The following is a 13,439-nucleotide window of genomic DNA, read 5'->3' as shown; positions in this document are numbered from 1 at the left end:
AGGTCCTTTTCATTGCCATTACAGTGAAATAACTGAACATAAACATAAGAGCCTGATAAAAATGTTTTTAGAAGAAAATTTCAGACGGTTTTTGCATCATGATGTCTTCATTTATTCTTATTTTAGTATCACTTCACTTGTATTAGTGTACACTCTAAAAATGCTGGGTTAAATACAACCAAGTGCTGGGTAAATATTGGCCAGAACACATGCTGGGTTGTTTAACCCAACCTTCTGAGCAGTAACCCAACCGCTGGGTCTAAACCCAATCACTGGGTTGTTTTAACCCAGCATTCTTTAAGAGTGTACTTGTCTTTAACAAAGTTTGAATTTTATTATAAACTGAGTTTTGTGATCGCTACACCACAAATGAACAGTTACTTATCACTAAAATAAGCAGTACACCTGGTCCATATTCTCATAATTTGGGGTATTGTTTGTCCAAGTATGGACAATTATTTGCATACAATCAAACTCATTTGATTCCACTGATTTATGAAGAACAAACTCAACTCTACTGAATAACCTCTGTTTGCACATACATGTTATAAATAATCCAACAGCAAGTAAAGATACCTTATACAACCTCAAGCAGTTTGAGCCCCCGAAACTCTCGCTTTCCATGCCGGCCAACAAAATTGAAGGGGTGGTCCAAAAGGAAGGCCATCATTCTTCTTGTAGCTTCATCCACAGTACTCCCTTTGTAAGGGAGGGATTTGTAATAACACCTGAATGCAAACTGATGCAGATTTATATAAGGCAGAAACTCCTGTTTGCATGATAAATATTAAATATTGTTGTAATATTGTATTTTATGCATTGTTAAACATACAACAGCCTTATTGTTTACTCTTCAAATCGAGATCTGTCCCAGGCTAACATACCTTATTTACACTAGCTTCTCTGTTATTTTAGCCATTTGACCTCATCATTGTACTCTTCCTGTATCGTGAGCACACAGCCCGGGGCCAAACTTTGCAGATTAAGTATGAGCTTTTTTAGTGTCTTTTACTTTTAGAGGGCGTTTGGAAACACCAAGACATACAGCATTATCCTTCAGGCATTGGCGCCAGAAATAAGAGGAAAAATATGGTGCGATCGGAGTATGATGTCTAAAATATAACGAGACAAAAATCCAAACTATGCTTCGGTTAACATTATGGTTGGTAAACAATATAATTACATTTTCAGTTTTAAAAATTGAAATTCTTAGCTTGGATACACTGAAGGCTAGGGATGGGTATCGTTAAGGTTTTAACGGTATTACTACTCTTACCGATACTGCTTATCGATCCGGTACTTTAACGATATTCTTATCGGTACTTTTTGTTTTACTTTGTTTCTTTGTTCATATTCTTACAGTATCTTATCTTATGTATATAAAACACTAAAAATGCCTGCACTTCATCAATTTGTAAATGCACCAGTGTGCAGGTATTTTTAGTGTTTTATATACATAAGATAAGATACAGTAACAACATGAACAAAGAAACAAAGTAAAACAAACTGACAAATACAATAAAACAAACATACAAACGAAATGAAATAAACAGTGCTTTCATTTTTCCATGAAGGTCTACTAATATTAATGTTCAGGTAAGTAATAGTTACAAAAGTAATCAAATGTAAATGAGCACTGCATAGTTTTCACTGTATGTACTGATAGATTCATGCTTATTAAAGCTTTAATGTTGTTCAGATTAAGAGCTGTGGGTGATTTTCTCTTTGCATTTTGTTCTTTGATTAACATTGATGGCTCAAGCTCCAGTCTGACACTTTAAGACAATATACTGACACGCATCGGATTTTCTCCCAACTGTTCTCGTCCACTTAAAACATAAAAGTGAAGACTCTCGTAACCGGCCATTTTGACACATTTTGTGTGTATTTTCTGGCATATTTTTGTGTGTTATTTCGACGCGCCCGAAGCTCAAAGTGTACTTTGCTTGTCCGTTTTGGAGCACGCCGCCGCGCAGGCACACGCGCGCACACACATTTCAGCCTGGCATCACTTGTGCAGATTGTACTTTCAACGTTTTACTATCAAATATGTCCTGCAATGTAGCAACAGTAAAGACGACATTTTATAACAATCACTGATTGAGCTGATTCAGATGTTAAGTTTTGGTTCGGAGGAACGAATCCGCGCCGCTATGAAGGGAAGGGAGTTGTGCTAGAAGAAATGCGGCTATAATCCTTGGAAGCCAAAATCGAAAAATCTTCTATCATAATTAAACGGGACTTTCATGTTGCGTGTGCTGAAGCTCCTCCGCGTGAGCGCGATCTGGCTTCTGAATTGCGCATAGCAAAAATGCATCATAGACAAATGTTTGAATATTATTGCACACAAAAACAGCTGGCGACATTATATATATATATAGAGAGAGAGAGAGAGAGAGAGAGAGAGAGAGAGAGCAACAATAAATGTATGTGTGTTTTCTTAATTTCTCCAATACCGACAGAAGTACCGAATAACGTCAGAGCTTATCGATACTCCGGTCTTTCATAATTTAGCCCCGAGACCGATTTAATACCGAGTTTCGGTACCCATCCCTACTGAAGGCAAACGTCTTCTCCAGAAAAATTAGTGAGTAATGGCGCCGGCGCGATGCAGCGCGTGGGGGAGGGGAAATGTTGAATGAGATCTCGCGGGATCCACCCTGAGTGCAGCTCGAGGCAGGGCTGCATTTCGTGGTAGTTTGATGTCGTAGGGGATGGGATCTCGCAAGAAACTCGCGTGTCAGCTAAATTAAAGTGGCTGAATTGAGAGAGTGTGTCTGAGCTCCAAACAAAATCAGAAGGCTATTCGAAAGTTTAAGAGTAAAGGTCACTGCACACTGAGTCAGAAATTTTTGTCTGAAATTTTTGCACGTTGAAAAATAAATACGACCTCACGTTATGTCAATCACGTTTACACACTGCCTCCGAACTTTTCGTCCGTCATAAAACTAATTTGGATCGGGTTTGATTTTTTCTGTTTTTTCGCATCCGTAGCAAGCATTTTGAGAGGTGTTTTGACAGTTCAGAGCCACCGTACAAGCGAACGCCAAAATCCAGAATGGCGATTGCCAAGTTCATCCACTTCATCTTGCAGCTCAAAGCACTAGTAGGCATGGGCTAAAATGGGTCTAAAATATGTTATTTTTAAATGTCTGGGTAGAAAACAACAACTTTTCTTTCCCCCACTGAACACAATATATTTTAATTTTAAGAAACATACAGAACATTTTGGAACAGTAAACATGTCAAGCTAAATAATTAAAATAAATAATTGAATTCTTCTTAATTAAATTAAGTACAGTCACTTAAGTGAGCCTAAACCTGCAGCTCAATAATCAAGTCTCTTATACTCACCACAGCTATATTTATTGTAAAAGAGAAATTAAAAAACGCATTAAAACTATTACATTGCGAAATATTACAATTCAAGAGAACTGTTTTTTAATTGGATGTGTTAAAATTGTAATTTACTGCTGTGATTATGTAATGCAACATCAGATCGTCTTGAAACTGGTTGAGTGCCACCCTGGGGTAGTGGACTATTAATCTAAATTGAAACTGGTCTGTGGAAACAGGGAGTTTCCTTTTCAGAGTTATCCAAAATCACAGGCAGAATAGGTAGAATGTGATATTTGGAGTGGTGTGTGGAAACTGGGAGTTTTTTTGTGGAGACAGGGGTTTTTATTTTTATAACTATGTGTATTTACAGATAAAAAAAAAATGGTTATATGCAGGCTGAATGAATGCCAGAGATCGCTTTTCCTTTGATATGAGTTTTTACTCGCTATCACCGCAACGCCTAGTATATGCGCGCACCACAAAATAACGTGGCGGCTAGAATGACCGTGTTTTTGAAAGTGGAGGCTGGCCTGACCGCGGTTCCAGTCTTCAGTGTCACATGATCCTTCAAAAATAAATTTGATATGTTGATTTGCTGCTCAAGAAACATTTCTGATTATTATCAAAACACATGTTCTGATAAACATTTTAGTGTAAACTGATTTTTTTTCCACGATTCATTGTTAAATAGATTCCAGACCTTTAAATGGTAGTGTACAATACTGTTCAAAAGTCTGCAGTCAGTGAGGTTTATTAAGATATTCATATTTTTATTCAGCAAGGATGCATTAAATTGATGAGAAGTGAGAGTAAATATTTTTGTTTCAAATAGACACTGTTAATTTTAAACTTTGTTCATCAAGCAATCCTAAAAATAAAAATAACACACAAAACAAAATACAAATCAGAAATATTTTCAAATCTAATAGCAAATCAGCATATTAGAATGATTTCCGAATGATCATGTAAAACTGAAGAGTAATGAGGCCGAAAATCCAGCTCTGATCACAGAAATAAAATACATTTTAACATCACTCACTCATGTTTGGATGTCAAAACCTTCTTAAAATAACTTTAATAAAGAAGTGTAACAGATGTATCGTGATACATGCAAATATGTAATGAAAAAATGCATATGAAGTGATTTAATGAGCTTTCTCAGCTTAATGTTACCGGTTTCCCACATCTCTGTCAGCAGCTTCCTTCAGAAATATAGTTATCTTGGAGCTTCTAATCTGTTGCAACAATTTTTATCAATAATAGTTTGCCATAAAATATCAAATCACATTTTAATTAGATTCAGTTAATTTACGCTCCATTAAGTGAAGTCACCGATTAACAGGAAAGTTACAGCCCATATTTTAGGCTAAATAAATTCGTCTAATTCCAGTAACCGATTGAAAAAACCTGTACAAAGCTATTAAAACTTCCCATCTACACATAAACATGTGATCAAAACTTTGATAAATCAGAGCTCAATATACAGAGTTAGCATACCTTGTCTGAAAACAGTTGAGATGCTAACGGACTTTTTCGAAGGCACTAAACTGTCTTTATGACCTAAATATTCAACAGTAGCGTGTCAATTACTAGTAAGAAAAGTGTCAGGAACAGTTGTATGTAATATTTGTGTGATTTTAGGGACTATACTCACCTGAAAACTGTGAAAACAGCAGCGAGAGACGGAGTGTTGCAGCTGTCAGTTAGAAAGTTGCCGCCCCGTTTCCATGGTAACTCCCTCAGCTGCAGCGCGTCACAGTCACGAAGCATTTAAATAAACATAAACAACTAAAAAAATATATTTTTTTTACATTTTACATTTTGAATTTTAATCGTTTTGTAGCTTTATGACCCATTCATACATAGGTGTAAACTGCAAACCGCACGTGATAGTGGGGCAAAGTAGCACTTTTATTTTTATTTTATTATATATTTTTATTTTATTGTTATTTTTATGAGATTTTGTACTGTTGTTTTTATGATCATTCAAAGTATTTATTTAATTTAAAAATGTGCTTGCAGTATTTTTATACTGAACAATAATAATTACTTAATTATAACTCTCTCATTTTTATTCAGTGCTTCAGATTCATTTGAACTCTAATACTGTAAAAATGTAATGTAAAACATACATTTAAAATATATTATAAAACAAAGATGTCATGTAAGAGCTCATTAGAACACAGGACAGACCCTCCGCTTGCCACTGGTGTCATTGTTTGCTGGGATCCATTTAATAATTGAAACTATAATTTACACTCAATATGTTATTATTGCATACTGTTTTATAATGTACTACAATACTGAGGTGCAGATAATTGCCACTATTTGCAATAAGTAGTATAAATAGCAGAAAATATTGCTATTTTAACATAGTGTAAATAGAATCCACCGCTATTTGCACTTATTGTAAACAGCATATCTTTAAAAAATTCTGCTATTTTCACTTGACGTTAACAGAATCCATTGCTATTTACATTTAGTGCAAAAAGGCGCTGCCTTTAATTCCTCTCGCCAGGCGGTGGCAGGCTACTGTAGTTCATCTCGAACAAGCCTATTCTCTCCTGCAGGGATGAGCATCTGTTTCACCTCACCCCCCACTGTTTCCTCTCTGTGTGGTGATGACTTAAAGATTTTCACCAGCCAAATTTCAGTGTCATTACATATCCTGTACAATGGGGCACATTTAATGAATAAGAAATATTTCGGGTTAATCTCAGTCCACAGCATTTATGGCATTTTGTTGTATTTGATTACAACAAAAATTATTTAGATTTGTGCCCCCTTTTTCTTAAAAAAAAAAGAAAAAAATTATAAAATAATAATAAAGTTTTGGTGAGGCCTTTATGATAGAAGTAAATGGGGCCAATTTTTGGATGAAAAAAATAAATAAATAAAAAATATATATATAAAAGCATATAGGCCTAATGTTACAAATTGGCCCCCACTGGAACCCAGATGTTTGCTTTAAAAATTTAATATCAAAGCTTTGATTTTTTCAAAGATCTGGTGTAGCGTGTGCTGTTCTGGTCCTTCCTGTACTTTGATGTTGGATGCAACTGGATGAAGTCACAGAATTATTGCTCATGCAGCATGTAGTCTGATCATGAAATCTCTCTCTCTCCTTATCTGTGCTTCTAGTTTTAATGAATCACCGCAAGCACCAACATCTCCCCTCTACACTACTCTCTGTGCTAGCTGTTTTGAAGCCAAGGTGTATATTATTATTATGTGTGTAATATAGTCTCCCTGACCTTGTTTCGTGCTTAAATTATAACAGCGAATGCACACCGTCACTGTAACAACTGTAAATGCCTTTCAAGACCAAGCATGAACGATATTTTTACCACTAATATTTCAGTATTATAGCTCACTCAGCATGCAGGCTGCTGATGGAAATCTCAGTTTTTTTTAGTTTAATGAATTACACGTCACTCATTTTGGTGCCACAGAAGATTTTATTTCATATAAGGCTATATTGGATCATTATATACTATATATTAGATCAACTAACATAATCTATAAAGGTGAGAATCAAGATATTTCATGATACAGTTAATGCGTTTGGGAACTTTTCGATTAAAAAGGAAAAAGTAAATAAAACATAAGTGCTGTTGTAGCTGCTGTGTGTCACTTGAGGACCCCATCCAGCCCCTGCAACAACTGTACATGCCATTGAAGATTTTTTCATCATAAATCATGTATTTTTTATTGTAGGGATCTGTTAGTATAGTAAAGACGTGACAATGTAATAGACAGAACGACAGATAGATAGATTTTTTTTATGAATGGGGTGAGGAGGGGAGGTGCTTGTATCAGGGTGATAGAAATCTGTAAAGATGCGCTGCCTCTGCGGTCTCTACAGACACACACATACCGGTGCTGTTCATCATGAATGCTGTTCATAATCTATGATAATTCATCGTGCACGGCTCGTTTATTTCGTGCATTTTTTATTTTTACGTTTTATGATGCTTCAGGGCGTGCATTTGAATCGCTGCATGGTCGCGGGCGCAGTGCAGTTCCGATTATTTTTGTTGTTATGTTGTTGTTTACATCTCTCTTTAAGATGCGCTGCACATGGCGAGGACATACATACGGGTGAGTGTTATTATATATAGTCAATGTAAAATAATATCGGATGCTCGTTGTGTTTCGTGGAAGTCAATACATTTTGGCAATAAATTGTGTTAGATTGATTGTTTATTGGTCGCGTGATTGATTGTTTTTTTTTGCACTATTAGATGAACGTTGGCATAGAGACTCATCTCGCATCCATGACAACCCGGAGCACTTTATCACTTATCCACAGTGGATCAGCCCAGCCAGACACAAAAGATCTCATGAGGGCTCTGAGGTAATGCTGACTGCAAGTAGTGTTGTTTTGAGAATGAGAATATTCCTAGAAGTTGTGCATCAGAGGTTCATTGTGCTTTATGTTGTCAAACTCCACATTTGTCATAAGATGGCTTGTGAATCAAACATTTTAATTTTCGAATTCAGTAGGCCTACATAATATTTCAGAATAACAATTTCAGTGAAAAGTTTAACTAAAAAATGTTTTCAAAAGTCTTGGTATATTGCCATGAACTCTTTTGTGTGTTATACAAAATTATTTAAAAAATCATCATGTGTTTATATAGAAGCAAAAACATTTGACCTTTAGTAAACCACAGGTCAACTAATCAATTTAACAAAGTAGCTTATGTGATAATTGACTTAGAATTATGAATATTCTAATATTCGAAGAATCTTAGAATAAATCTTTGTTTCTAGCATATATTTGGTTTATATTTGCTTAATTGAGTTTTTCTCAGTATATATATATATATATATATATATATATATATATATATATATATATATATATCGTATACAGAATATACAATATATTCTTCTTCTCTCAGTATGCTCTCATTTTTTTGGACCCCACTGTATATATAATACCTGTAAAACGACTTCATTGTATTTTTTTTAACATCATCATGTATCTACGTTTTTGCATAATGGAATTTATTGGGTAATTCTATTCTAAACTGATTGATTTACCTTCCCAGCATCCATCTGAGGCAGAGGTCAAAATTACTGTGGGAGGAGAAGATCTGATTCTAGAGCTCCAGAGAAATGAGTGAGTTTGTGCGTGTAGTCGTATAAATAAGCATCTCCATTCACTGTCCAGCTTTACTCCACTGTAGCCACATATCACATAACTGGAGGTGTCGTGATATATTCGCAATGAAAGGCTGTTCATAGCATTGTGCCAAAAATACACATCTACGTGGTTTCCATTTTCATTTTGGCACAAGCAGATGTGCATGTGTTGATGGAGTGCGTTTGCACCGCACGAGTATTAAACCATATGGGAGTGAGATTTGATACGCCTGCTCCAGGACACAGGAAGCTGAGTGCACATGGTTTACTATTGTTTTCCAATACAATCTAATCTTCCTTAAATCAAGATACATTTACTTGGGATCCAAATGTAAAATGTCTTTAAAAACTGAAATATTGAAAATTTAAGTTTATGCACAAAACAAGAACAAATATCTGCCAGTGTGGTATGAAAGCTTGTTTTCAATGAATTAAGTTGAAGTCTGAGCCACTTGGCAGTTATTTGTTCTTGTTTTACTCATACAACACTGTGGAAGTACATTTAAGTTATTTCCATATTCTAGTGGTTGGGAGCATAAGTATTCTTTTTTGTGTGTGTGTAAAATTAATAAAATGTATTCTTTAATTTATTCTTATATTTCTTTCATGTATTCTTTAAAATTTCGGTAACACTTTAGGGACCAATTCTCACTAGTAACTAGTTGCTTATGGCATGCATTATTAATATATTGGCTGTTTATTAGTACTTATAAAGCACATATTCTGCACAACCATATCCTACATCTCTTAATCCTACCCAATACATAAACTTAACAACTAATATACTATTAATTAGCAAATTAGGAGTTTATTGTTTAAAAAGTTGTAATTAATGGTTTGTTAATGGCGAGAATTGGACCTAGAAATAAAGTGTGACCAAAAATGTATTTATTTCCTATACCCAAAATGGTACTTCTGTGGCATCCCTTTTGAAACCTTTAATTTTAGAGTGTACATTCTGCCTTAAGTACAAATTGTGAAACCGAATAAAGTACAGAGTTAGTTACACACTAGCTAGTTGTTACTAAGCCTTTAGTGTGGACTATATTTTCCATTTAAGTAAGAAGTTGTGAACGGCTGTGGTGCAACTCTGCCGTGGTCTAAAGTGGTGTCACATTAGTAAAGGTACTATCTGAAAATCAGAGCAGATGGAAAAGCCATTGGCTACCAACTGAAGATCCATCAAGAGTACAACTCCATGGTGTCTGACTGAGAAGCTCAGGGGACGACACCCTGCTCTGGGCATTTGTTACAGATGCAGCTTTGTGTAAAACGTTCTTTGGTGTGATAAAAACAATTAGCACTGTTTCACGAGGACTACATTGTGTCAGCTTATTTTTAGGAAGGATGTGGTTGATCATTTGCAAGAATTTAGACATGTTTTACATTTAATGTTGAGCAACATCCTAACAGCAGTCTTTTGAAGAGCAGCACCAATAGATAATATCCATACAAAGTAATATTGTTTCAGTTCTGTTGTGTATGAAGTACTGCAGAAATATAGAATAACTGGAAATGCTGGATTTTCATAAATGTAAGCATTTGTTGAGAAATAGTTAGCAGCTTGAGTAGGCCTCGTTTAAACCCATTTAGCCACTTGTTAGCAACCGCCTTTTTGAAGACAAGAAAAAAAAAAAAAAATCACAAGTTGGTTTTACTAATGTATTTTATGCTGTAGAATGAGACATAATATCTTGAGTTTGTGTTAACCTCAGACCTTATTTCAGACATTTAACCAAAAACCCATCAACAAACCCACTGACCTCAGGACAATTGAACCTGAAATGCTAAAATGCTAATGTTAACTAATTTCCAAGTTATACTTCGTGCTTGCAGCACTTTATTTGAGTAGCACTGATATGTATTTCTACTTTTGGTGTTTCTGCAGAGCTATTTTTGTATGCCGAGGGTTTGAGTACTAGTATGATTTTCTTTTATGTGGACCGTTTATCGATTAAGGTTGTTGCAAAATCAGTGCCTTGTTAGCTATACCACTCTCATCCCTGCATTCATATCCAAGCACTGATTATTAATACAAGCTAGGTTTAATTTTCTCTTGTGGATAATTGTAATATTTGTGCGACAAGATAAAAGCAAGGGAAATGGTTCTAAAGATATCCATCTCTGTACAAAGGCTTGGGTTAATACTAATTGGGGTCAAGTTTCTTGTTAATTAGAGATATTTTTCTGTCTTTGGTGTGTTTACTATGAGTCATTCCTACTTCTGAAAGCCTGTGAACTAGTGTATCCCTCTGTTTAGCCTTTTAACCTCCATCTACACCGATGGGTCACTCAGTGGGAAAGAAAATCCATGCTAATTAGGTTTCTTGACAGATGATTTCGAGTGCAGGAAATTATATCAGAAATTTCAGCTTCTCTCACACTCTCACTGAGGTCTCATTTATACACAATTACATACTGAACTGATAAATCTTTAACAGTTAAAGCCAGTTTGACTGTTTTTGTTTATATGCACATTAACTTTCATTTTAACTTTCCCATTAATGAGGACTTTCAGCTAAAATTTTATATGAAATACACTCCATAATCCAGTGCAATCCATGTTAGAATGCTGGTATATAATGCTTTCTTAAGTTTCTTAGCTTTTCAAGGATTTTGTTGCTGCAGTATAGTTGATTCGGGGGAATGTTTGGCTGTCAGTGGTGTAAATGTTAAACATATGAAGCTTAATCTCTGTGCTTTCTGCCTTCTTGTTTAGTCATACATCTTATTTTCTCCATTTAAAAGTAAGTGCTCATGCACAGAATATCAAAAAGCATCTGTGAATCTCCAGGCATCTGTAGTCAGTGGCTGTCTTCCAGGATAGATCCATCACAGTCTGAAGGAAAAAGCTTTTGTGTGCGTGTGCTGTGTTGAGTATCCAGGCTTTTACTCTAATGAATGTTTGCCCTCATGGACCCAGAGGAGGTGATTGGGTTTAGATCCAGGCAGGGCGCTGCTGATTCAGTTTTTCTGAGGGTGGCGAGTCTGGGGTAGTATGACTTGAAGGTCAGTCGAGAGATGTTATTCGGGCTCGAGTTTTCCAAAGTAGCAGTGAACCCCAAACTAGAGTCCTCGTTCTCTTTTGCACCCATATGCATTAATTCATGAAAGACTTTAGACTGTCTGCTGACCTGCCAGTGAAGTTTCTTTCACTCTATCCCTCTTGCATTTCTGTCTGTTTTCTCTCTCCATAGGGCTGACAGATCTCAGAGGATACATTAGTCTTCGGTCTGACGCCGGGTCCTCCTTAATGGTTTCTGTCTAAATGCTTGCGACATCAGAATGATACATAATCATTGTTAGGTCACTAGTGGTGATTTATTTTAAGTCAACCTGAAATGGCATTCGCAAAAAATTAGCTTTTATAGTGCATCATATTTTGGAATCAAATAGAAATTATTTAGAGCAAGACTTGAGTTTACCATCTGGAGTTGACTGGATTGTAAAAAATGGGTGTTAGGTTGAAAATTAGTCAGACGGTTGGTGGTTTCACTCTTTTTGATGAAATATTACAATTAAGACTAGCATTTGGGCAACAACAAATCATTCTCAATAAGTCCAGGAATGTGCATTAACCCTATAAAACTTGAAATTATAGTCAGTGTAAAAATGAGTGGCTACTGGTAGCTCTTCTCCTTTAAAGTGAATTTGCCGGTTGGTAACAGACCCACAAACGAAGCGTCCGGTTAAAGACTTATGCGGGATTAACCCATTTATTGTCACCACAAGATCTGCATGTGTGTGTGGTTTCCTACAAATAAAAATATAAGAATACAAATAACAATAAAAGAATATGAGTAAGATATAATAACAGTAATTTCCACAATGAATATGTTAAACACAATGATTAATACAGTGAAAATAGGAGAACAAATGTGCCATTATAGATGAGAAAGTGCTGAGAGAAATTACTAATACTGAACAGTAGAAATCTGACACCTCTCAGCACGAAGGACAGAGATGGAGCCGCTCTGTCTAGCGCATTAGTGCGCATGCGTCTAGCGCGTACTTTAACTCTTAAAAATGAGCGATATAGATATATATATATATATATATATATATATATATATATATATATATATATATATATATATCAAACAAACCATATGATGGATAGAGGATACATAGATTATGTCTTCTGAACATAACACTGATATATGTGATTTAACTAGTACGTAGACGTATACACAAACATCTTTACAAGCTACTTCGGACTCGTCAGTCACATACACTAACTTAGCAGGGTAAATGCGCATAAACATTTAAAGAACAATGCATCAACAGGCGGCTACTTACTTTCTAGGCACGCACACAACTTTAGCAAGATAAAGTGCTACGATCGCTACAGTACAGCTTGCCTCAGTATGCTTTCCCGATCAGTCTAACTCTGCTTAATGGGCGGGGGAGCTGACCTGCGCATCTTGTTCGGAGCGCTGATTGGCTCGCTGAACGGGTGCTGAGACTGATGCGTCAACTTCAGCTTGCCTTAAAGGAAACTAAGACAAATAAATATGTACCTAATCTTGGCCTTTTTTACAGCCGCCCCCAGATTTCCAGGAGGAAATATGCACAACAATAAAAAGGCCCATGTCCTTTACTTGGTCAAAGTAGCTTTAATCTGGTATGGCAGGCAATTGGATGAGGCGGGCGACTGGCCGTGTGTACACCTTCTCTCCCACCTTAACTTGAGCTGTTCTTACTCTGCTGTCTGCTCCAGGGAATACCTTCGACACCAGGCCTACTGGCCAGAGTGCTCTGGGCAGCTGCGGGTCAACGATAAGGACGATGGTGCCAACCTGGAGGTCCGGTTTCTCATCTTGCCACTTCTGGCGGGTCTGGAGGCTAGGAAGGTAGAACTTGAGGAAGCGCTTCCAGAATTGGTCGGCGAGGACTTGACTATGTCGCCATCTGCGTCGACTGATCAGTTCAGATGCTGGGTATATCAC

General features: G+C 36.3%; 1 protein-coding gene across 1 annotated transcript in view; it reads left to right on the top strand.

Moving 5' to 3' along the window:
* Positions 1-7,151: 7,151 nt before the first annotated feature.
* LOC306883529 (disintegrin and metalloproteinase domain-containing protein 19-like) overlaps positions 7,152-13,439 on the top strand; it is a 46,949-nt gene continuing 40,661 nt past the window's right edge. Inside the window, exons 1-3 of the mRNA XM_079438843.1 lie at positions 7,152-7,440; positions 7,584-7,696; positions 8,397-8,467. Of these exons, the coding sequence (XP_079294969.1) occupies positions 7,251-7,440; positions 7,584-7,696; positions 8,397-8,467 (374 nt within the window). The 5' untranslated portion in view covers positions 7,152-7,250. The remainder of the gene's footprint in view (positions 7,441-7,583; positions 7,697-8,396; positions 8,468-13,439) is intronic.

The sequence above is a fragment of the Barbus barbus genome (assembly GCF_936440315.1).
Source record: "Barbus barbus genome assembly, chromosome: 17".
Classification (NCBI taxonomy): domain Eukaryota; kingdom Metazoa; phylum Chordata; class Actinopteri; order Cypriniformes; family Cyprinidae; genus Barbus; species Barbus barbus.
The sequence above is the reverse complement of the archived record's forward strand: the minus strand, read 5'-3'. Positions and strand labels throughout refer to the sequence as shown.